The sequence below is a fragment of the Protopterus annectens genome, chromosome 5.part0 (assembly GCF_019279795.1).
Source record: "Protopterus annectens isolate FY-2018-M chromosome 5.part0, PAN1.0, whole genome shotgun sequence".
NCBI lineage: Eukaryota > Metazoa > Chordata > Ceratodontiformes > Protopteridae > Protopterus > Protopterus annectens.
This window is the reverse complement of record NC_056735.1, coordinates 1,772,748,674-1,772,776,032: the sequence shown is the minus strand read 5'-3', so window position 1 is coordinate 1,772,776,032 and position 27,359 is coordinate 1,772,748,674. Positions and strand designations below refer to the sequence as shown.

General features: G+C 37.7%; 1 protein-coding gene across 2 annotated transcripts in view; it reads right to left on the bottom strand.

The window, feature by feature from the left end:
• The window catches only part of DSCAM (DS cell adhesion molecule), a 3,720,739-nt gene that overhangs the window by 164,344 nt on the left and 3,529,036 nt on the right, over positions 1–27,359 (bottom strand). For both annotated transcript variants that reach the window (XM_044071570.1, XM_044071571.1), the window contains one exon: positions 10,576–10,773. In XM_044071570.1, coding sequence (XP_043927505.1) covers positions 10,576–10,773 — 198 coding nt within the window. The remainder of the gene's footprint in view (positions 1–10,575; positions 10,774–27,359) is intronic.

The following is a 27,359-nucleotide window of genomic DNA, read 5'->3' as shown; positions in this document are numbered from 1 at the left end:
AAATACCATGATTTTGAAAGTTCAGTAATATAGTGACAGGCTATTGAATGAGCTTAAAAACTAACAATTTAATCTGGGGGAAGTTTATGGGGGGAGAGAAGTGTTTAGAGGTTTTCAGAGTAATAGGTTTGTGAATGACACAAACAATTTGTTTTGTGGTATAAAGTATTCAAAGTTTTCAGAGATTTTTGTGTAATTTATAAAAAGTGATATTTTATTATTATACAAAAAAGATACTTCCTAGGTATCCTGTTTTTGTAAATGCTTTGATAAGTAAGACATAGATAATTGCATAATAATTATTTCCATGGCCTTACTAATCTCAGTAACATCTATGTGGCTTGGAATGTCACACCCTCAAGCAACCTAAACAAATCCTTGCTTTTCAGACGTTTTCTGAAAAATCCATTGCAACTTATTGCAATAAAGGGTTCCACCACATACAGTGTTTGGTCGGTGAGTGTTTTTTTCAGCAAGAAAGACAAGAGTTGAAAGTCCTGTTCCTGAGTGCAATCATTTGTTTTTGTTTTGGTGTGCTGGTCTTTTTGGATCACATTACTTTACTGCTCATTTCTTTTTGTTTCATATTATGGGACTACTTAAAAATGCCTATTAAATATAAAATGGGTAATGAATGAAAGTGCGTAATAAAGAGCTGTTAGAAATACAAGATGAAATACACAAAATGACAGCAAAATTTATTTAAAAAATGAATGACAAAATATGAACAATTTTAACAGAAAAAGTTGAGATAACTTTTAAAAAAATACAATTTTGACATACAAAGGAAGCTTATCAAAGTTAAATAAGTTAATTATATAGTAACTGATAAAACAACTGGAACTGAGATATTTAGAAAAAGGTAGGAGCAAACTACATAGGAAAAATTGAGAATTGTGGGAACAATACATACAGGGTATGAATGAGGTTTAAAAGAAGGCAGGACTTAAATGAGCTATGTAATGTTTGACTAAAATGATTGAGTAGCAACTATACACACTGGTTTATCCCTGGGACTTAGTTATTTTCCTCGTGTGTTTTAAAATGATTGGGTAGATTATAAGTGATACATAATGTTTGCAACTGGGCATGTGTCAGTATGGTTTATGATGTAAAATGCTTACAACTAGGATTGTGTAGTTGTGGTTTGTTTTCATTAATATAAATATATGATTGCTTATGTCATAAGTGATGGTTTAATAAAGATGTTTCTTGTTTAAAAAAGGGCCAGGAACTGAATAATTTATGTAATGTTGCTTAGGTTATATGATGTATAGCAATATATGTGAAACATAATGTTTGTTAATTTTAACTTGTTAATGCTGTTTCATTACTTTTATATAAATGTAAATGTGCCTATGTCACAAGTGATAATTCAATAAAGGTGTTTTAAAAAATAATTTTGTTGCAGAATTTTGGAATTTTTTTAGATAGTAGTGGATTGAGTGACTCAATTGATGGTAAGAATATAAAGTTGTTACTTAAGTAAGTTAGTCAAACTTCCTCATGTTAATATTGGAAAGTTTTTTTATGAGAAAATTATACATATAATGATTGTTACACCGTATAAAATTTCTAAGTTTAGTAAAATGAAATGTTCAGTTTGCTGAAGATATAGTAAAGATAATTATGTTTTAAGGGGTCATGGTCTGATAATTGTTCTTTAACTAGATCAATAATACAAATGAATGCTCCACTTCCTTTATCTGTAAAAGTCAAACAAGAAAAACGTTTTGGAGTCTTCTGGCAGTAGCTAGAAAAGTTATTACAAAAACTGGAAATTGAACTCATTTCCTATGTTCAAAGAATTTTTAAATTTTACAACAATGCTATGTACAACTGAAAAATAAGTGATTAGAATAAGATCTATAAGTCATACTAAGACTTTTAGTTGTTGGGATAGCCTTGAAATGTTGCTATCAAAATATCAAAATTCTTAATGTTTTAATTGTATAAGATTACTGCGATGATTCATTGTAAAACAATGCGTGATATTGATTTTTTCTGTGTATATTGCATATATGTTAAATCAATAAACATTTTCTTAAAAAGGAATCCATACAATATTAGCAGCATTAGAAGTAGTTCATACAGATATCTAGATATCACATACCAAGAAAAGTAAAGTGAGAATAAAAAAGATGTGTTGATTGACAAGCAAATTTATACAATACTGGCATGTGTAACTAAATAGTACAATACAGTCAACAGTCATAGTGTGGCAGATGATAAGTGGATTAACCTGCTTCATGAAAACACATATTGCTTCGTTGCATAAGTGTTCACTTAATCATAGTTTGAAGGATTGTACGATTTATTGTTTTTTATCTCTCTATGTAGAATATCAGATATGAAAGAGAAGAAAAGGTAATCCTGATATAGAGACAATAAAAGGATTATGCAAGATTATAAACATTTAGGGTAATTAGATAAATTCATTTTGGAACTGTTGTACTAAATAAGTCAGTTTTAAAAAATATATACCTGAACAGAGTATGTGTGTGTGTGTGTGTGTGTGTGTGTGTGTGTGTGTGTGTGTGTGTGTGTGTGTGTGTGTGTGTGTGTGTGTGTGTGTTTATGTGAACATGTACATGCATGTGGGTGGTGTGTTGATGGTAATAATTCCAGACAGGAGTAAGTTTTCTAATTAATCTGATAGTGTCCCAGGTTAATGTCTTCTAAAGGTAGTGGTGTGAGACTAGAGAGTCTAAAGGATGAGCTGAGCAGAAGTTTTTATGTCTGGGCTTAAATACAACTTCATAAAGAGAATACTAACTCTGTTACTTGCTGAATGGCAGTGATGTGTACAAGAATCAGAAAAGTTGTCAGATTTTATTCTATAGAGTAAAGGGGAGGCTGAAGTCACTAAATAATGACAAACAGTTGAGTTTCTAACATTATATCCTTCTAAAAATAAACAACAAAGCAGATTCTGTAATTCCTGCAACTTTCTAAGATTATAAGAGTTGTTGTTTGTCTTTTCGGCTTTTCCCAGTTAGGAGTCGCCACCACAGAACTCTGGTCTGCTAATGACTGGCAGTAGATTTTTATGGTGCCGAGTTGCCAGCCCGATGCCCAGCCTCTTGCTGTGAGGCAATAATGCTACCACCGTACCACTGTGGCTTGACTAGGAGTAATATTTAAAATCTGTCCCTTGACTGACGCTTTTTCCCCATTATTTTTGGCACCGAACACAATTATTATGCTAAGAGGTGGAAAGATATGGTTTTACATAATACTATATCTACAGACCTCAGACATTAGAGGCTCAACGCAGTTCTACTCCATGCCTAAGTTATTAGCAAAACATGCATTATTTACCAATTAATGCAAACTCTATCTGACAACCTATGTTAATTTTAGATCAGCCCATACTATGCAAACTGATCTATTCTATTTTGCAATTTACTTAAGCCAAAATATAAATGAAAGCCACTAGATCAGATTTTTGAATTGACCAGCCAAAAGAATTGTATATGCTCAGCTACGGTTTTCTTATCGGTAGCTTGCCTAATGTGCACTTCTCGCCTCATATGCTCAGCTGAGTAAAAAGTTATCTTGCTGACCTTACACAGGCAATATTGTGGTCCAAAGAGATGTACATTGCACTTCCACTCTAATTTGAGGTGCTGTATTGATCAGTTCTTAGCCAACCACTCTTAACACTGTTTGTAGATGACATGCTCTGTGCATGTCACCCAGGTACCACCATTTGACATGCTGACAAAACCATAGCATACATCTCAGAATCCATGACCCACATAAAACTTTTCCTCCCAAATAGCTTCAGTTTTACTCAGAACTGGATAAAGAATTCTGCATTAAAATAGAAAACCAAAATACATAAATTGATTTTTTTTATATCCTAACAGCACAACATGCCAAAGTTTAACTGATCTAGAACTACATGAAACCCTCCATATATATCTTTAAATTTGTTTGGGTCATCACAGACTTCATCATCAAAACTAACAAATATTTCAAACACAGAATGTAAATATAGCTGTAAGCCTCACTCATTGTATCGCATTACAGACTTCTTAAATCCTAGTGCAACGTTCAGCACTGCTACTTTCCTCCTCTCCATATTTTGTTTGCACTCCTTTTTAACTACTCTTGGTTCATCCTTTATCAACCGTAAGTAGACTTGCATGCTACTGCATCTCATGCTCTGCATCAAAGCATCCACTAAGCACCCACCACTGTACATGTCTGTGCCAAATAACTACAAAACAAATCTCCTTCCAACACTGTCAGTTAACACTCAGTACTATGACACCCTCACAAATGTCCATCTAGTCATTCACTCGTTCAGTCACATTATTGTTTTCTCCGATCCCCAGACAAATTTCCATTCAAACCACTAGAGGTTACAAATAGGAAGACTTTGGAATAAAGTGCCCTAACATTATATTTCAGCATAAAGACTAACAACATTACCCAGTAATCCTCTGGTGCCATTGCACTTGTTCCTTGGAAGATTAATTTACCCCATCTTTTACTCTAAATACCTCCACCTGATCTTCCCTTTTCCAAGCATTCTAGAATTCACTTACATACTGTCTCTACTAGAGATCTATATCTGAACACTGAAACCTCACTTACGCGAATCCCTAAACGCTGACACATAAAAAGGAACTGCGAGAACACCAAACATCCTGAAGTGCGAAATTCGAAATGTCGAATTGCCATAGTTGTCCCTTATCCGGTATAGCTCCCTAAAGTAAATGTGCAATAGTTACTGACTTTAGGGTTAGGGTGCGGGTTAAGGTAAGTGCATATATAGTGACACATTCAACCTACACTTTAGGGTTAGAAGTAGGGTTAAGTTAAGTGCATGTATAGTAATATAGTTGTGTAGCTGTATAGATTCGTAAATTACACTTTTTCCGTACTTGGGTGTTGCTTGTTTATATTTAGATAAATTTGTGTGTAATGCATGTTTGATTAGGATATGGGATATATGGGTGAAGTGTAGATATGGGGAAGTGTGGATTATTTATTTTGTTTGGGTAGGTAGTAAGTAGCGGGTGGTGGAGTTGGCCAACTATGGCATTTCAATATTTCAAATTTCACACTTCAGGACATTCCGTGTTCTTGCGGTTTTCGGTTTATGTGTCGGCATTTAGGGATTTGCGTAATATAGACCCCTCTACTAGATAGCCTAGTTCTGTTGAATCCTATTTTTGCCAAAAATAGATATTCCATTAATCAATCTAGCTTTCTCATGTTTTACTTGAGATGACTACACAACGTTAAATTTTAATGAATATTGTTACTACTAATCTGTGTCTATGTAACAGATTTTTGCTCATTCTAAATTTGTAATGAATCTTCTCAGTGTTGTAGAACTTTTCTCCCTCAGTTTTCCCTAAAAGTAAAAATGACTATAGCATCCCTACTGAAAATATTTACTTATTGTACATGTTATAGACTGCTCTGTTGCTTTCAACTGATGTTAGTACACCTATTATCCTACTGGACCTGCATGTGAACATCACATTTGGTGGTACAAAAAGCTTGTAACTACAACAATCAGGCCTTAAAGCACATTCAAGGAGAATGCATTGATGCAATGGCTTCAGTACAGCAAGGTTAGTCAGTGTGAGCTAACCAATGTGGGTGCAACCACACCCATTTACACACCATGTGGATTTTAGAAAATGTATATCTTTATCTATATCTATATCTATATATATATATATATACCTATATATATATATATATATATATATATATATATATATATATATATATATCAAAGCACAGCTTAAAAGAAAATAGTGTCTGTACATCATAGATACAAGGGTAATAAGATAAAAATCATACGTATCCAGAGAAACCTTACTTTATGCAGAATGATAAGCTGAAGAGTTTGTGAACTGCATAGGCATGTACCTACAGTAAAACATGATATCTGAAATCAAGCTTTTTGCCAGTCAGGAATGCCCATTAACTAAAAGCATTAATAATTGCATTTATGCTGCATGCAAAGATAAATACACCAAAATACATGAACCTAACATAAATAAGATATAAATAAGGAAATTGTTGCCTCTCATTAGCATTTCTTTGCAATATATTAGGGGAAAAATATATAAAATGGAAAAACAACAAATTTAAAAAATGCTGATATGTTTATTTACTCACAGTATATGGGTGTAATAAAAATAAAAGAACAGATTGGATTCCCAAAAAGACGTTTAATACAAGAACACATTAAACAGTGAGTGCTTTCATGACCAACTGTGACTTCTTTGGACTGAATATTGTTATTAAGACAAACTACTAATGCACCAATCACATATTACATAACATTCAAATAAATTAACCCCTTCAATGCATTAAACCTTTTCGCTTAAAATAAGCAACAAAATCATCCCTATTATTTAGTCCTGGCAGAAAACAGGCATTTAAACTAACTTGCCATCTGAATTCACACCAGCTAAGCCCATCTTCAGCATCAAATAATTTGTCATAATTAGGTACATCTTCCAAAACAAGAAACTTAAAATTCACCATACACTTCTTATTAGAATAATGTTTGGCAATAGCATTTTTTGTGTCACCTATCTCCACAGCATGCTTATGCTCATATATTCATCTGTAAAGTTCCCTGCTGGTACATAATACATTAAATGAGGGGCATGACTGGCACATTATTGCACAGACCACAAATTTACTTTTACAAGTGAAATAATTCCTAAATTTATAAATAAAACCATTTATATTAACGTCTAAACTGTCAGTTAATAAATACTTATACAACCTACAGTTAAAACATTTATGCATCCCAAATTTCACAACGGTAGTTGTTTTGGGCTTATTAAGATTACCTTGAAAACAATTTTTAAAACTCTTGCCCCTCTTATTTATAAAAGTAGGTTGAATATCTAACTTATCTTTTATTTCACTAGAACTTTGCAAAAATTTCCAATTATTCCTAATAATATTCTTTATAGAAATACTATCAACACTGTTACTAACTTGCATCGAAACTTTATACTCATTGGCATTTCCTTTTCATTTATTTAAACTAATATTATTGTGCCTTACTCCATCTATTTTTTAAGAGAAGTTAATATTTCAACAGGATAACCCCTTGAAAAAACTTATCACAAAGAGCTCTACTTTCAACATGAACATCACTGTCTTTCTTAGTAAGCCTATTTACATGCATTAGCTGACTATCTACAATATTGTCTTTCATTCTTTTTGGATGCATACTACTATAGTGCAAATAGAAGTTGTTATGAACTTCTTTTTTATATATTTTGGTAAATAACCTATTTCCATCTTTCGATACTATGACATCCAAAAATGTTATACTACTTTTATTAACCTCAGCAGTAAACTTTAAATAGGTATTAATACTATTTAAATAAGTGATGAATTCATTAAGACTATTAGCATCACCTCTCCATAAAAGAAACACATCATCAATAAAACATGTAAAAAATACAATACTCTTATTAAATTTACTACTTAAAATATTGACCCTTTCCCAACCTTGCATAAATAAGTTAGTATAACTAAGAGCCATAGCGGCTCCCATTGCCACACTGTTAACTTGATGGTATGTGTTGTCACAAAATTCAAAAAAATTATAACTTAAAATAATATCAAGCACTTCCACCAACAAGTCAACCATATTACTTGAATAAATCTTAGAATTCAATAGCTCAAATCTAATAGTTTCAAGACCTATTTCATTAGGAATCACAGTATATAAAGACTGAATGTCTAAAGTAACCATTAAATCATCAGACAAAATATCCAAAGTATCAATTTTATTTTTGAAATCAAAAGTGTCTGAGATAAACGTGAATGTGGATCTGATTTTTTGACTTCATAATGTTAATGTAACTAATGAATTTAGAAAACCAAGTATTTTTACCCCACCTTCAAAAAAAGAATTGGAAGTTTTTTTTAATGACATCTGAATTACAACTGATAGAAATGCTTGACACCAAACCTTGACACAAGTATTATAATTTAAGTTTTAGTGAAAATAAGGTTTTCAAAGATTTGCTTAATAATGATGAAATCTTAATAACAAAAGCTGACAAAGGGGGAGCCTTGGTTGTTCTCAATAGGGCCACTTATGAATGTAAGATGTATGATATGTTGTCTGATACCAGGTTTTATAAGAAGACTTCACTTAGTGAAGTGAAAAAAATATTTTTCTTTAATTGATTCTATTATTGAAGAATGGTTCTATACCAATAGCATTACTGAATCTATTAGAACATTTCTTAGAATAGACAGCCTGAAATTAAGTCATATCTTTGGTCTTCCAAAGATACATAAATGTTTGAAGGATCCACCGTTAAGACCAATAGTATTTAGTGTTAAAAGTAAAATGGAGGCTTTAGCCATTTACGCAGATAGACACTTACAAAAAGTGGTGGAGACAGGAATCACATTTATCTCAGACACTTTTGATTTCAAAAATAAAATTGAGACTTTGAATATTTTGTCTGATGATTTAATGGTTACTTTAGACATTCAGTCTTTATATACTGTGATTCCTAATGAAATAGGGCTTGAAACTATTAGATTTGAGCTATTGAATTCTAAGATTTATTCAAGTAATATGGTTGACTTGTTGGTGGAAGTGCTTGATATTATTTTAAGTTATAATTTTTTTGAATTTTATGACAACACATACCATCAAGTTAACAGTGTGGCAATGGGAGCCGCTATGGCTCTTAGTTATACTAACTTATTTATGCAAGGTTGGGAAAGGGTCAATATTTTAAGCAGTAAATTTAATAAGAGTATTGTATTTTTTACATGTTTTATTAGTGATGACATGTTTCTTTTATGGAGAGGTGATGCTAATAGTCTTAATGAATTTATTACTTATTTAATAGTATTAATACCTATTTAAAGTTTACTACTGAGGTTAATAAAAATAGTATAAATTTTTGGATGTCATAGTATCAAAAGATGGAAATAGGTTATTTATCAAAATATATAAAAAGAAGTTCATTGCAACTCCTATTTGCACTATAGTAGTATGCATCCAAAAAGAATGAAAAAAAATATTGCAAATAGTCAGCTGATGCGTGTAACTAGGCTTACTAAGAAAGACAGTGATTTTCATGTTGAAAGTAGAGCTCTTTGTGATAAGTTTTTTTCAAGAGGTTATCCTGTTGAAATATTAACTTCTCTTGAAAAAATAGATGGAGTAAGGCACAATAATATTAGTTTAAATAAACGAAAAGGAAATGCCAATGAGTATAAAGTTTAGATGCAAGTTAGTAACAGTGTTGATAGTATGTCTATAAAGAATATTATTAGGAATAATTGGAAAATTTTGCAAAGTTCTAGTGAAATAAAAGATAAGTTAGATATTCAACCTACTTTTATAAATAAGAGGGGGAAGAGTTTTAAAAATTATTTTCAAGGTAAGCTTAATAAGCTCAAAACAACTGCTGTTGTGAAATTTGGGATGCATAAATGTTTTAACTGTAGGTTGTGTAATTATTTATTGACAGTTTAGAAGTTAATATAAATGGTTTTATTTATAAATTTAGGAATTATTTCACTTGTAAAAGTAAATTTGTGGTCTATGCAATAATGTGCCAGTCATGCCCCTCATTTTATGTAGGATGTACCAGCAGGGAACTTTACAAACGAATATATGAGCATAAGCATGCTGTGGAGATAGGTGACACAAAAAATGCTATTGACAAACGTTATTCTAATAAGTGTATGGTGAATTTTAAGTTTCTTGTTTTGGAAGATTTACCTAATTATGACAAATTATTTGATGCTGAAGATGAGCTTAGCTGGTGTGAATGTAGATGGCAAGTTAGGTTAAATGCCTGTTTTTTGCCAGGACTGAATAATATGGATGATTTTTTTGCTTATTTAAAGCGAAAAGGTTTAAAGCATTGAAGGGGTTAATTTATTTGAATGTTATGTAATATGTGATTGGTGCATTAGTAGTTTAAATATGTTGGTTTGTCTTAATAGCATTATTCAGTCCGAAGATGTCACAGTTGGTGATGAAAGCACTCACTGTTTAATGTGTTCTTGTATTAAACGTCTTTTTGGGAATCCAATACGTTCTTTTATTTTTATTTTGTTTATTTGGTACATTTTAGTATATATTTTTTGTATATATGGGTGTAATGTTTCTGGAAAAAGTTATGACCTCAAAGAGCTTAATTCTATTTTTTTAACTGTATGATTCATAACACTGCCTTATACATTGCATTAGAAGAACCACAAATAACAATGCATTTCTATCCTACTGCATAAATACAGACTCTACAAAATCCTAAGCACTGTTCCAAATATAATTTACCGTAGTGCATTTTCATGTGAGAAGATAAGAGTATTAACCCACTATAAGAAATGGTTTCTGATAAAGATTGCTAAACAGAAATGCATATAAAGTCGTTATCATGCAGGTCATATAAAACATATTAATTTAATTTCCAAGTTCTCATAATGTTCAAGTTAAAACAATATATCATTTGCAGAGAAATAGTAGTACATTTTTCTGCCTGCATTTTAATCCTGTTTTGACATAAAACAGAAATCTTTTCAGATTGGTGATACCTGTATCCTGGGAAGGGCTAACACTGTAGCTGTCACTCTCTTTGTCCACTGATCCTGTAGGCCGAGGGGTTGCTAGTCTCCATTCTGTAGTAAGTGTGTGTGCAGATATTGGAGGATGGGGTCTGTTGAGTGTCCATTGACTTGCATATCTATTCCTCGTTGTGGGTCCTGCCTTTGCATTTCTGCGAGTTGTGGGATCTGTGAAATAAGAAAAAATATTTAATCAAGGAGGTTGTCTTTAAACATAATTTACAAAGAATGGCATTCTTTATCGAGAAAATCTTGAAAAGGGTTGTAAAACTTTAAATATTTCTGCCTATACTTTTAACAAGGACTATACAGTGTAGATCTGATAGTCTTCTAGAACGGAGTAGTTTAAAAAGTGCTGATAAACAGTCTTATATTTCCTCAGAGTTAGGTTAATTTAATTTATAGAGTGCTGCTATTGATTCAGACTACAAACACAAAGTTAGTACCTTTCTTTTACATTTCCATGTATGTTTTATTGATACAGTTGTACCAAAGAACACAGTACCGTCCATGCTACAATTTTAAGCAAATACTAAACTATTTCTAAGTAAGCAATACATTTATGAGTAACATACATAGAATATGTCCTAAATACGTAATTATTGCAAGAACTTTGTTATGAAATAATACTCCAAAACTAAACATGTATTCCACATTTTGCTATCTTAGTATCAGATGTCATTTTTAATTTTGTCAAAAATCTTGGCTAGTTTAGGCCATATTTATTTTTAATCACTTCTTTTGATCACAATGCTATTAAATTCTTTATCATGAATTATTTATAGTAAGTAACACATTTAATTCTGAAAAGGATACAGAGGGAGACATTTTTCAGTTTCATCTAATCAAATTCCTTGCTGTTACCAACAGACAAAGAAGAAGGGGATACTGATTATTACTTACACAAAATGGAATTGGAGTATTTCAAATTATTAGGTAACCAGATAGTTCAGCTATGTCTGTCTATAAATATTGTGTGATTGATTTAAAGTTATTCCAAAATTTGGCTAACAAATTGTCTTCACAGAACATGATCAGTGTTAGCATTAAAGTGTATTGGTCATGTTCTAAATTAAGTGTTAAGTAACACACCTCTCTAGTTGGATATAACCTCCTTGCCATATGCAATACCAAAATTATACACTTTTTGAAACAAGGCACTTTTTTTTTTTTTGCATTTTATTGTGAAGGTAAGGTTGCCCCCCTCCCCCTGGAAATTTTTTTGAGAGTTGAATGACATTTTGAAAGACTGAATGGGAGAGGCAACTGCCCTGGGTAGAAATTGTTGGGGGGGGGGCATGGTCAGCCACTCCTAGACTCTAATGCAATACTGGCAGTCAAATTTGAGTGCTGTTTGCTACAGTTTATAAGAATAATTTTGTATTTAACTAAAACATGAGCACCATAGCACTCTGTGCAGGCAGGGTATAAACTGTAGCAACTGTTAGCTACATTTTTAGCAATCAGGTTACTACAGGTTATAGGATAAAATTATGCAATTAATTATTAATAAAATAAGGAGGTTCAGGAGAAGAACACATAAACAGCAGCTGAATGGCTGGGCAGGAGGGTGAGGGCATGTTGTACACCAGGCCACCTAGTCGCCTACATGGGTTGATGTCCCAGTTGAAAGAATTTCCTTGTTTTATTTTTTTGTTTGTTTTTTTTTTTTTTTTTTGCTTTTGCTCTTCAATGGAAGAGTGTGGTCGGGTGCATCATGGATCTCTAATAAGCTGATAGCTACAATGTAGTGATCCACTTAATACTGGTAAAGTGTCTTTTTTTTCTCTTCACTTGAAGATTCTAGGGGGTGATGTGTTGGTTTATGGTGCCAGCACAGGGCACGGGTTGAGCCAGATATGCTTCTGGACTGTTCCTACAATGTCTCACTACCTAAATTTATGTATAAATGAATATATGTCCATGTTAAATGCATCAAAAGTAATCTGCTTCTTCCTAGAATGACAGGTTCTCAAATTCACACGATGATTTAGTAGTGAAACCACAATGTAAATAAGATGTAGTTTCTCTAAAAAGGTAAGTTATTTTAATTACCCAAAGGGCTTTGTTGTTGCATGCATATCTTTGCTCAGTACCTACCAAGACATCATATCCAGCATGTGTTAGCCAGAGTAATATATTTTCCATTTATCTCTAATGTTATTAGGCATAACATACCATTTTTGTCTAAATATGAATCAATAATTTTAAGTACTGGTAAATATTTTTCCATAAGGTCATGGTGCCTCTTCTCTTAGTCTGATAATGGGATTCCACCAGTATTGAGTATCCATTAAAAGACATTCTATTTAAGCCTTTCTCTATTATGTGTCTCTCTTGTATAAAAGCAATGTCTAGTTTGTTTGTATTCAAATATCTGGTTAAACTTCCTCTCTTTATGTTATTATTAAGAACATTAACGTTTAGTGAAACACATTTATAAGAAACCATATTTATATATACTAATATATAATATAGATTCTGTCATGGATGTAAATTTAACCCTAAACGTAACTAACATACACTTTAAACTATATACAATCCTATTCATGGAACAAAGTATTCCTGGTTTGATGCACAAGTCATCAAGACCACCTTCCTCCATCCTTCAGTCACAATCCACTTCTATCTAGTGCTTCTGTCTTTAGTTAACAAAATATACAGAACATAACATTAGTATAACTCTCCTACAGTAATAATAATGCAACTCTTTTGACGTTTTAACGGTGTAAGTTTAAATACAAGTTATCATGAATAGTTGGCTATGAATACACAGTATAATATTCATTCATTAATAGTATCACAAGAACCTCTCCAAGTTTATCAAGATGCATGACATTCTTTAGGTTTTAAAGCAATTGTCTTTCATCTCTAATGGTAGTTTAAATATCCTACATTACTAAAAAAGGGGGGGAGGGGGGACTCATATGTACACATTAACTTATGCATTTATGACTCTATATGACATATATTAATTTACTTTTTGAAGCCAGAAAACCAATATTACCATATATCTGTAGTTTGCATATTTTGCTATCTATATCATTTTCAATCCAACCTTGTGATTTGTAATATTTACAATATGACATTATATAATTCTCAAGTGTAGAGGCATGTTATTTCTTTAATGAAATTTGCTGCTAGACATTTTCCAAAACTTAACTAACACAAATAATTCAATTCTATAGTTATGATGATATGATACTACAGTACAGAAGAAATATCTAGCATTATTCCATGTCAAAGAATTTTAAAATTCTTATAATCCTCATGTGTGAACATAGGAAACAGTCAACCCTCGTTCACATATCCACTCCTCCATTACAACAGTGCATTTATCTTTCTGTCCCTTCTTTTTCCCCTTCTCTCTCCTCCCCCTTCATTTTCTTTTTCTTTTCTTTTTTTTCCCTTTTCCCTCTTCACTCTGCCTGCTGTTGTGATAAGTGAGCTAGTTCTTAAGTTACCTGTCAAACAAAAGGCTACAAGCATGTATAGGAACAGCTCTGGTATTTGTTAATGTTTTCTCTATATTTTATTATACACTGCACGACTATAACAGTACAAATGCAAGTAAACTTTGCTTTTTACATTAAACTAAGAACATTTGTATGTGCTTACACTTTACTTGTTATTCAGAATTCATAGGTTCATAGGTTCATAGGTGTGTACTAGGCTAATGGCCCTGAAGCCTATATAAGCCTAACCCAAGAAGATAGCCTGGCGTCATGCCGCCCAAAGTTAGTTCCCAGTGCCCTTGTCAAGCAAGGCCACTGAAGTGATCCCCAGGGTGAACTTCCTGTTGCTCACCCACTCGTTAAGATTTCTCTTAAAGAAAAGAAATAAGCATCGTATCATGGTGTTGTGACTGTGTTCTTCCATTTTCTTCTTATTACTGTTGCATAGCTTCATCTGTGCACGAGAGTTCAGAGGTTGCCAGTTTCATTTATACACGCTGAAACTCTCGTGTCTGCACTATAACTTGGTGAGTGACTGTTTATCACTCACAATCGTGTTCTTGTGAAGCTTTCAACAGTTCTGGTGGCAATGCAGTCTTTGAGGATAGTAAGTAAGTGATTTTTATGCACAAGAGAATAAAGCCAGCTTTAGCACACTTTTGCGCTTGTAATTTAAAGTTTGTCCTGTTTGTTGCATTTACCTGTTGAGGCTACACACTCAAGTGCGCTAGCCTGTGTTACATATTTATTGCATTTTTCTGCTGCTTGTTGCAAAAAAGAAAAAAAAAAATAATCCTTGTTTCCCATCTTTCCTGACCTAGAGTAGTCCAAATACAGGCATTCCTGTGTTGCCCATTTCCTTTCTTGGATAAAGGGAGGCTTCTTTGTTCACCAGTGGCAGTGGGGAGCTTGGAGCAGCCTATCTATCCCTGCAGGAGTGTTCCCAGCACAAGAATCTGGTAGTCTGTTGCAAAAAAGAAAAAAAAAATGTTCCTTGTTTCCCATCTTTCCTGACGTAGAGTAGTCCAAATACAGGCTTTGCTGTATTCTGGACTTTTGGAAAGTTCCTGTGTTGCCCATTTCCTTTCTTGGATAAAGGGAGGCTTCTTTGTTCACCAGTGGCAGTGGGAAGCTTGGAGCAGCCTATCTATCTCTGGAGGAATGTTCCCAGCACAAGAATCTGGTAGTCTATTGGCCGTTTTGGGCCAATTTTTAGCTCTTTCAAGTCCCCCTGTATAAAACCCATTTTGGCGTGGCTTTTGCGCTTGTTACTACTCAGCCAAGCTCTTTGTGGTCCTGCAGAGTGGTGCTAGCAGCAGAGAGCCTAAAAGAGTGACTGCTAACCAGATAAAAGTGTTTGTTTTCCTGCTACTACCTGGGCGACTGTCCGATCTAGCTAAACTGCAAGTATTTCTGCTTCTTGAACTGTTTTAAACTGTTTAAAGTTGTTTTTGCACCTGCACTTTTAAAGTTTGTCCTGTTTGTTGCTTTTACCTGTTGAGGCTACACACTCAAGTGCGCTAGCCTGTGTTACATATTTATTGCATTTTCCTGCTGTTTGTTGCAAAAAAAAAATTATCCTTGTTTCCCGTCTTTCCTGATCTAGAGTAGTCCAAGTACAGGCTTTGCTGTATTCTGGACTTTTGGAAAGTTCCTGTGTTGGCCATTTCCTTTCTTGAATAAAGGGAGGCTTCTTTGTTCACCAGTGGCAGTGGGGAGCTTGGGGCAACCTATCTATCCCTGGAGGAGTGTTCCCAGCACAAGAATCTGGTAGTCTATTGGCCATTTTGGGCTAATTTCTAGCTCTTTCAAGTCCCCCTGTATAAAACCCACTTTAGCATGGCTTTGCGCGATTTTGCACATAGCACAGCATCAGGCAGCGCATCTTAATTGGGTTTAAACCATTCTTGGCTCCACAAAGTCTGCTCTTCACTTTTTCACTTAGAACTGATCTACTTCTCATAATAAACACCCTATTCCCACTCTAAAGCCTGGCACTTGCTCACTAAAGCAATTATATAAGTCAGCACTAAAAAATTAAAAGCACTACACTCTCACAAACTCCCCTTGAGTACTTTGTTCCCCATTGGCCCTTTTTTTCAATTATAAAGGAATTCCCAGTACTATTCTAGCATGTCCCAAGGTCAGTTGTCAATCTCCTCTCCGGTCCAGCTGGTGAATCTGGGAATATTGAGGCAATGTTACAACTGCCTCATGTACACAGACAACCCTCTCCTCCTCCCAACAAATTCCAACACATGTGAGAGATGCAACCATATAGCCAAACTGGAGGCTAAGCTCTCTCAACTCAGTACTGGCATAACCAGTCAGGAGGAGAAGGAAACCACACTCACTACAATTCCAGTCTCACACAGACCTACCACGACAGCAAACCAAACACATAAACACACAGAAACATACTCGGAGGCTCTAAATAAAAATCTGCCTAAGCAGCAGAGACCTCCAAAGCAGACACCCAAGCAACCGCTACCCCAAAACAAAACACATGCAACACATAGCTCACAAAGCCAGTGTGCCGAACAGTCACAGTTAAGGCTAAACAACACACATGATACACTTGTAATAGGTGACTCTATCGTCAGGCACACTGACATCCCGCTCACCAGGCTGAACAAGGAGAAGGTCACAGTGAGCTGCCTGTCAGGTGCTAGGATCCGCCACATAACACAAGCACTCAGGTCACTCCAAGGCAAGTACAAATATGACTCAGTCATTGCCCATGCTGGTGTGAATGACCTGAGACGTACCTCCCTGGACTACATGAAAAGAGACATAGAGGAGCTCTCTGAGCATGTAGCCCAGGCCGGTATGACCATGACCTTGAGTAGCATCTTACCCTCACCAAGAATGATGCCACAATATGAAGACAAGATGATCAATTTCAACAATTGGCTTAAGTATTGGTGTCATTCAAAGGAGATCCAATGCCTGTCTGCCTGGGATGACATGCTCGACAAGCCACGATGCTTCGCTACGGACGGCTTGCACCTGTCACCCCTGGGCTTTCGGATATTGGCAAAGGCTCTTGCCACCCCCATAGTGCCTTTTTTAGGCAAGGCTCAAAAGACAAACCCACCTCCATAGGTATCACAAGGGATAAGAAACTAAGAGTAATGCTACTCAACACCAGAAGTCTAAACCTCAAGATGCACGCACTCGAAACTCTCCTTAGCATGGAGAACATCGATATCTGTGCAGTAACAGAAACCTGGTTCAAGGCTCCCGAGAGCACCCCAGAACTACCAGGTTATACCTCATACCATGTTTTTCGGCCCCAAAACTTGGACCGAACCACAAAAGGAGGGGGAGTATCAATATCCGTCAAAGATACCCACACCTCCAGGTTGATGGCACAGCACGAAGCATCAGGACTATCCATGTGAAACTAACAGTGGGTAAAACTGCCTTCTAGTTTATAGCCTGCTACAGACCACCCTCCCAAACCCAGGAACCCCACTCGGCCTTCCTGAGAACACTGGAAAATATTAAGGTCTCCCCAAACATCATTATATTGGGCGACTTCAACTACCCTAACATAGACTGGGAGCATTACTCTAGCTCCAACACCCTAGCCCAAAGGTTCCTAGAATTTATAAACTCAAATGCTATGGAACAACTTGTTGCCACTCCCACAAGAGGGGAAAACATACTGGACCTGATCATCACCAACATGGGGACTCTATGCTCCAGACCAGAAGTGTATCCCTCACTGGTAAGATTAGTCCATAAACTAATCTCACTAGATATTCACATCCCGACCCCAGCCCCTGCCCAGAAAACCACAGTGAAAAACTTATCTAAAGCAAATTTCACACTCCTCAAAACCAAGGTGGAATCCTTCAAAGCCCCCGGGCCTGTGGAAAATATGCCTCAGACCGCAGAATCCTTTATAAATGCATTCTATGAACACCTTTAGAAATGCATGGATCATGCAATCCCAAATAAAACCAAGACCCAATCCTCCAAAGTTAGGCGTCCTGTCTGGTGGACCCCAGCCATAAACAAACTATACAATAGAAGGAGGAAGCTACTACATGATAGAGCAAAATCCCAAAAAGGGAAGGCATCTCCAATCAGTATTAGCAAAAAACTACGGGCACTCATAAAATCGTCTAAGGCCAGCTTCGAGAGAAAAATTGCACAGGACATTAAGGATAATCACAAGGCTTTCTTTAGTTATGTTAGGAACCTGGGTGGGAATTCCCAGATATGTTCAGAATTAGTCCAAAATGACAAAAAATACACCGAACCCACAGACATTGCCAACATCCTAGCTGACAGGTTCAGCGCAAACTTCTCCCCCTCCTTCTCCACCAAAAGGGCAAATATCTATCCCAGCAGAGTGCTGCCCCCCTGACATCTCAGATGCTCAGGTAAGAGCCGCCCTCTCCAAAGCAAAAAACACAGCATCAGTGGGACCAGACGGTGTCACGGGCTGCGTCCTACATGAACTCCAAGAAGAACTAAACCCAAACATAAAACTACCGTTCAATCTCAGCCTTACTACAGGATATGTACCCAAAGAGTGGCGTACAGCAACAGTGGTCCCTCTCCACAAAGGTGGTGCCTCAACGGATCCTGGAAACTATCACCCCATAAGCTTGACTAGCTTGGTCTGCAAAGCTATGGAAAGGATCATCATGGACCTCATAAATAAAGATATTGGGGACCTACAGACACTGGATCCTACCCAGTTCGGCTTTGTTAAGGGCAGGTCCTGCCTCTTAAACCTGGTTGATTTCTTTGAAACAGTCAACAAGGCCATTGACGAGGGGAAGGTGGTCCACACAGCCTACCTGGACCTTGCAAAAGCCTTCGATACAATACCCCACTCGGGCATTATAGATAAGCTCACCAGCTTAAATATAAACCCCTATGTCACTAGATGGGTTGCAAACTGGCTCAAGGACAGAACCCACATGGTTAGAATTGCTGGAGCCATGTCAGACTCCAAACCAGTTACAAGTGGCATCCCACAAGGCTCAGTCCTGGGACCTCTCTTGTTCGGTATATATTTCTCAGAGGTACAGGCTAACATGGAAGGACTGTGGCTGACCAAGTTCACAGATGACTGCAAACTGGGCACCATAATAGACTCTCCAGCTGACACAAGCATCCTACAAAAGGGCCTCATAGAAACAGACAACTGGTGCCAGAGCCATGGCCTCAAGCTAAATGCCAAAAAGTGTATAGTCATCCCCTTTGGCAAAAACAAAGTGCCCACAAATTACCACATAGGTGGTAATCCATTAAGTACGGAAGAAGTAATTAGGGACCTCTCATTTGACAACCACGTGGCCAAAGTGGTTAGAAAAACATTTTATATAGCCCACCTAATCATGAAGGGATTCACATCTAGATCAGGGGAGGTCATCGTGCCTCTTTACTCATCCCTCATCAGGCCCATAATTGAGTACAATGCCCCTTTTGGGATGTACCTTTCCAGACACCTGCAGCAACTGGAAAGGCCCCAAAAGTACCTCACCAAGAGGATCAAAGGGCTCAAACAGATGCCATATGCTGCCCGGTTAAAGAAACTCCAGCTCTACTCAGTGGCATACCGCTTGTTCAGAGGCGATCTGTGCCTGACGTATAAAGCCATGTCCAACCCGGAATTAATGGACATGCTGCACCTCAGAAAATCCAAATCCCATCGAGCTATGCGCTCGAGACTTGAACCTCAGCAGTGAAATAAATAGGACATGCTGGAGGGACAGATTCATAACCCAGAGGCTCCCTTCACTCTGGAATAAAATCCCAGTCCAGGTTAGGCAGAGTCCCTCATTGACTCTCTTCAAGAGGAATCTTGATGAGTGGATGGGAGATAGTAGGTTTACCCTGGGTATCACTTCTGTGTCACTGTTAGACAGAGGCACAGTATACTAACCTCGAAAAAGGGCATGGCAAAATTAATTTAAAATGGGTGGCAAAAGCCAAACACACTCTGGCTTGGCTTATAAATGCCCTAGGGCAGATAGCCTAGTATGAACCTATGAACCTATGAACCTATATGTCTATAAACAATTAACTGCTGTAAAAAAGCAAAGGAAATGGGCATACTGGAAGCAACAGCAACCTCTATAAGTCCGTATCTATCTAGGACGTGGCATAGACAGATATACTCTTTCCCCTCCACTTGTCCCACCTCAGTTTGCAAATCATATTCCATCAATTTAGAAACAAACCCAAGAAGCCATCAGTGAGCCATTCAAGTCTTTTTATATATATATATATGTGGTAGTTCATGGGTACAGAGTTTTTACCAAAAGGGATGACAATGCACTTTTTGGCATTGAGCTTGAGGCCATGACTTTGACACCAGGCATCTGTCTCAGTGAGGCCCTTTTGTAGGATGTCCACATTGTTAGGAGTTTTGATTATGGCTCCTAGTTTTCAGTCATCTGTGAACTTCATTAGCCAAAGACCCTCTGTGTTAGCCTGTACTTCAGAGAAGTAGATACCAAACAGGAGAGGACCCAGTACTGAACCCGGTGGTACTCCACTTGTCAATGGTCTGAAGTTTTATTTTTATTTATTTTACATTTGCTAACAGGGGGTATCTGACTGAGCCAAAAAGGCCATTTTTCAGCAGAGGCCCGGGGAGAAAAGCTCCACATAGAAAAATGACAGATTATATGATCAGTATACACACAAATTACAAAAGACATGTTAAAACAGTGGTATGCAGCACATCAACAGTTACACTGGAGAGGAGAGTGTGACGATTGGGGAGATATGGGCGAAGGCTGCCAGCCTAGTCAAATAGAATTTAATATCTAATTCTATCAACTGTATAAATAAATGTAAAATACAGGCTTGTGTTTTTAAATGCAAGAAAACACTGTGAAATGTGGAACTGCAAAATATGTGACAACATTGCTCTCTACTGGCCCAGTGAAGCATGTCGTATCCTTTCATGTTAGAATTTGGCCTGAGGGCAGCTGGATGAAGATTTCATGTCCATTGTTTTAAGGCTAAAGTTTATGACTATAATTTAGATGTGGAAGATGTTTTTATTGCTTTAGTTTCTGTTAGCATATACATGTGAAATGTCTTGTATTGTTGTAAGTTTCTGGGGAGGTGTTAGATTGCTAAATAATGCAGTTTGTGGCCTGAGAACTCAGACCAGGTGTTAAGATGATGCAATATGAATACTGGGAAAACCTAAGTGTCAAAAATTATGTAATTTTGAGAGGGCCTTAGAGACATGTTTGTTAGTAATGTTTAAATACTATTTCTCACAAGAGACATGGAGCATTTTGATCTGGACATCTAACGTATCAGCACTCTGCTTATTGTCACATGTAAGTTTGTAGCACTGTGATATCTTGTAGGAATAGCTGAAGCTAGTAAAGATTAATTAGGTATTTTTCTTTGAAACCAGACCTGTCCTACTGTATTATTTTAAGTTTCTGTGTGATCTGTGAACTCTTAGATATCTCTGTGGTGTAGTAGTTTTGTCTTGTGTTTTAATTATTTATTATTAAATATTTTTAAAACCTTCTACCTGTCGCTGCTTTGTGTAGAGATAAACTGTAGAGTACATTGCATATTTATACAGAGTTTATTGTAATAGGCCACTCTGATAAGCCTTAGACTGTATAGTCACATTACCATTGGATATTAATATTGCACAGTAATAACTGGACACCATTTTAAGGGCCTTTTAGTAGCTGATATTATTAAATGGGTGGTGGTGGCAGTAATTACTACCATATAGTCTGGGTAAAGGGGCACAGCTGGAGAATCTGTGTCAGCCTTTCCCAGGAGTGCCTGCAAAGTGTATAAATACTTATCTCAAAGTGTGTGTGTGTTGTGTCAGCTACTTGGGCAGGGACACAAAGCACTGGTTGGACAGAGAGGGTACTGGAGGTTTTAGCTTGCCCAGTTAGGCTGGGACCTGGACCCTATAGCTGTGCTATTGGGGAGTCTTATTGGGGACCTGGTGAGCAAGGGAGCAGCCAGCCCCAAACTGACTGTGATCTCTGTGTGCACTTAAGGGAAATTGTGCTTTACTGTGTGTATTAGTTATCCTTTCCTCTCCTAGGAGACGACCTCCCTGGTGTTAGTGGTGAGGATTGAGACTCCTTGATTGCTGGGCCAGGGCACGGTCATCACAGAGAGAACAAACAATACATATTCATTTAAAAATAAAGGTACTTAATAGATTTGTGGTGTACAGCTGAAATTTGGAACATAGGTAGAATACATACATAGTAAACAGGTACAGTACACACATTGTAGACTAGCCAGTGTTTGTGAGAATAGTTTTCAATCTTAATCAAGTACTCTAGGTTTAGTATGTGTACCTTATCTGCTTTCACTAGCCTGGGGAACAATCATGGCACTGCCAACTTTGCTTGAGATGTTGCCTGATGAGGTCTTTAAAGGAGGCTTTGGATGATGTGTTTTGAATGCTAGTAGGGACAGAGTTCCATTGTTTAGCCACTGAACTACTATATAGTGCATCTCCAAAGCTATTGTAGCTGTTGGTGACTTCTAGTAGTAGTTTGCTTGATGATCTAAGAGGCCTTTTGGCTGAGTGATGTTGTACTAGGTTTTTGAGGGCAGGACACTTATTGGGCAGGTAATAGATAGAATGACAGAGGCAGAGCTGATTGTAGGTTAGGAGGTTGGGCAAAGTTGGATTTGTAGTCTGCTACTTTCACAGTGTGGGTTCTGTCAGTGAGTCAGTTGGCAACCCATTTTGTCACATAGGGATTTATACCTAGTTTAGTGAGTTTATCTATAATTCCAGAATGGGGGATGGTGTCAAAAGCCTTGGCAAGATCTAGATGGGCTGTGTGAACCACCTTACCCTCATCTGCAGCTTTGGTGACAGCTTCAAAGAAGTCTATCAGGTTTAGGAGACATGATCTGCCTTTTACAAACCTGAACTGGGTGGGGTCGAGAGTCTGGAGATTACCAATGTCATTGTTTATAAGTTCCATGATGATATGCTCCATAGCCTTGCAGACCAGGCTCGTCAGGCTAATGGGGCAGTAGTTACCGAGGTCTGTGGTGGCTCCCCCTTTGTGGAGTGGGATAACTAATGCTGTGTGCCATTTAGTCGTCACAAAGCCTGAGGTGAGGCTATGATTGAACATGGTACTTAGGTGGGATGCCAGTTCATTCTGTAGTTTGTGTAGAATGCAGCCTGGGATGTTGTCAGGTCCCATGGATGCTGTGTTCTTGGCTTTGGAGAGTGTGTTTTTTACCTGTGCAGCTGTGACTACAGGGACTTTACATTCTTCCGGTATAGAGATGGGCCCTTTATGGTGATGAGAGGGGGTAAAGTTAGCACTGAACCTATCTGCCAGGATGTTGCCAATATCAGTTGGTTCTGTATATTTAGTGCCATTGTGCTGTAACTCAGAGCAGATCTGAGTGTTGCCATTGCGATTCTAGACATAGCTATAGAATGCTTTGTGGTTGCCTTTAGAATCAGTGGTGATTTTGTTTTTGTAACTAGCTTTGCTGGATTTTATGAGGGATCTCATTAGTTGGTTCACACAGCCGATCTAGATCTCGCCAAGGCTTTCAACACCATCCCCCACTCTGGAATTATAGGCAAACTAACTAAACTCAGTATAAATCCCTATGTCACAAGATGGGTTGCCAACTGGCTCACTGACAAAACCTACACTGTGAAAGTAGCAGACTCTAAATCCAACTTCAGACCAGTGACAAGTGGAGTACCACAGGATTCAGTCCTAGGTCCTCTCCTGTTTGGTATCTACTTCTCTGAAGTACAGGCTAATGCAGAAGGTCTTTGGCTAACAAAGTTAGCAGATGACTGCAAACTAGGAGTCGTAATCAAAACTCCTAACGATGTGGACATCCTACAAAAGGGCCTCACTATAACAAATGCCTGATGTCAAAGCCATGGCCTCAAGCTCAATGCCAAAAAGTGCATTGTCATCCCTTTTGGTAAAAACTCTGTACCCATGAACTACCACATAGGCGGTAGTCTACTTAACACTGAAAGTGTGATAAGAGACCTTGGGACCCAGGTGGACAGTAGTCTCTCCTTTGATAATCACATCGCCGCAGTAGTCAGGAAATCCTTCTATGTGGCACACCTCATCACAAAAGGTTTCTGATCCAGGAAAAAAAGAGCTCATTGTTCCCCTCTACTCATCACTCATTAGACCCATTATAGAGTACAACACCCCTTTTGGTATGTACCTCACAAGGCATCTACAACAACTGGAAAGGCCACAGAAATACCTCACAAAGAGGATTACTGGCCTCAAACAGATGCCCTACGCAGACCGTCTCAAAAAACTCCAGCTTTACTCTGTCGGATATCGCCTACTCAGAAGCAATCTCTGCCTTACATACAAAGCTATGTCAAACCCAGAGCTGTTGGACATGCTTCACGTAAAGAAATCCCAATCCGTCCAAGCTACATGCTCTAGGGACTTAAACCTTGTCACCACAATAAACAGAACATGCTGTAAGGATAGATTTCTGTCCCAGAGACTTCCCATACTCTGGAACAAACTACCTATCTATATCAAACAAAGCTACTCATTAGAACTCTTCAATAAAAATCTTGATGATTGGATGGGAGATAGGAAATTCACCCCGGGGATCACTTCTGTGGCTCTGCTTGACAGGGGCACAGGAAAATAATTTTCTTGGGTGGCAAAAGCCAGGGTACCATTTGGCTAGGTTTATATAGGCCCTAGGGCCAATAGCCTAGTACCTACCTATGAACCTATAAGGGATCTCAGCTTCTTACTGAGGCTGACCAGGTATTTCCTCCAATCATGGGATTTTACTCTTATAGGTTCATAAGTTGGTAATAGGCTATCGGCCATAGGCCCTATACAAACCTAGCCATAAAAATTCCCTGGCTATTTCTTCCCACAGTATTTACTTCCCTGGACCCCTGTCTAGTAGGGCGACTGACGTGATCCTGGGGTGAATTTCTTATCTCCCATCCAATCATCAAGGTTCCTTTTGAAGAGGGCCAAAGAGGTGCTCTGCTTGACATGTATGGGTAGACTATTCCAGAGTCTGGGGATTTTCTGGGTCAAGAACCTATCCCTCCAGCATGCTTTGTTCATTGTGATGACAAGTTTTAGATCCCTGAAGCATGTGTCTTTGAGGGATTTCTTTAAGTGTAACATGTCCAACAGCTCTGGGTTTGACATGGCCTTGTATGTTAAGCAGAGATCGTCTCTGAGTAGACGATATGCGACAGATTACAGGTGTTTTTTTTTTTTAGATGGCCAGCATAGGGCATCTGCTTTAGGCCTGTGATTCTTTTAGTAAGGTATTTATGTGGTCTTTCCAGTTGTTGCAGATGTCTTGAGAGGTACATACCAATGGGACATCGTATTCTATAATGGGTCTAATGAGGGATGAGTACAGTTGGATAATGACCTCCTTTTTTCTGGATGAAAAGCCCTTATTGATGAGGTGTGCCACATAGAAGGACTTCCTGACTGTTGTGGTGATGTGGTTATTGAAGGTGAGACCACTGTCCACCTGTGTCCCTAAGTCTCTTATCACACTTTCGGTGTTTAGTGTACTGCCACCTATGTGGTAATTCATGGGTACATGTTTTTTACTCAAAGGGAATAATATACTTTTCTTGGCATTGGGCTTGAGACCATGGCTCTGGTACCAAGCATCTGTTTCTGTAAGGCCCTTTTGTAGAATATCCACATCATTTGGGGATTCAATAATGGCTCCCAGTTTGCAGTCATCTGCAAACTTTGTTAGCCAGAGTCCCTTAGTGTTGGCCTGTACTTCAGAGAAGTAGATACCAAACAAGAGCGGTCCCAGGATTGAACCCTGAGGTACTCCACTTGTCACTTGTCTGGAGCTGGATTTGGAGTTGACTACTTTTACAGTGTGGGTTCTGTCAGTAAGCCAGTTGGCAACCCATTGAGTGACATAGAGATTAATGCCCAGCTTAGTAAGTTTATCTATGATTTCAGAGTGGGGATGGTGTTGAAGGCCTTGGCGAGGTCCAGATAGGCTGTGTGGACCACCTTACCCTTGTCCACAGCTCTGGAGACTGATTCGAAGAAGTCAATCAGGTTCAGGAGACAAGATTGGCCCTTCACTAACCCAAACTGCGTGGGGTCCAGTGTTTGAAGGTTGCCAATATCTTTGTTTATAAGTTCTATGATAATACATTCCATGGCCTTGCAGATCAGTCTCGTCAGTCTGATGGGGCGGTAGTTCCCAGGATCCAAGGTGGATACCCCTTGTGGAGTGGGATAACTGTAGCTGTGCGCCACTCAGTGGGCATGAAGCCTGAGGTGAGGCTATGATTAAACATGACACTTAGGTGAGGTGCCAATTCATTTTGTAGTTCATGTAGTACACAGCCTGGATGTCGTCTGGCCCCATGGATGCTGCATTCTTAGCTACGGAGAGTGCATTTTTTACACGTGTGGCCATTATTACCGAACTTGGCAATCTTTTGGTATTGTGATGGGCCCTTTAGGGGGTGAGAGGGAGGTGAAATTTGCACTGAATCGATCTGCCAGGATATTGGCAGTATCCTTGGGATCAGTATATTTAATACCATTCTGTTGTAGCTTAGAGCAGATTTGAGCATTGCCATTTAGATTCTTGACATAGCTATAGAATGCCTTGTGGTTGTCTTTGGAATCTTTGGCAATTTTATTTCCGTAACTAACTTTGGACGATTTTATGAGGGATCTCAGCTTCTTACTGAGGCTGGTAAGGGAGTTTTTTTGCATCCTGGGATTTTCCTCTTTTTTGCAACAATTTCTTCCTTTTGTTGTAAAGTTTGTTTATGGCAAGGAACCACCAGATTGGCTTCCTTTTTTTGGAGGAGAGCATCTTGGTTCTATTAGGGATGGCACAATTCATGCACAAGTGGATGTGCTCTACAACAGTTTCTTTCTTCTGCTGTAAAGTTTGTTTATGGCAGAGGACCATCAGATTTGCTGCCATTTATTGGAGGATAGCATCTTGGTTCTGTTAGGGATTGTACGATCCATGCACTCGTGTAAGTGCTCATAAAGTGCATTTGTGTAGGATTCAGCAGTCGTACCTCTATTGTCCATTAGCATGGGTGTCGTGAAGTTTGCCACTTCTGTCTTAAGAAGTGTGAAGTTGGCTTTAGAGAAATTTTTTATGGTGGTTTTCCTAATGCGGGGTGAGGCTGAATGTGGATGTCTAGAGGGATTAGCTTGTGGTCGGATATGACCAACGAGGAATTGACCTCTGGTGTGGAACACCGGTTGCCCATGTTGGTAATGACCAGGTCTAGGATATTCCTGTCCC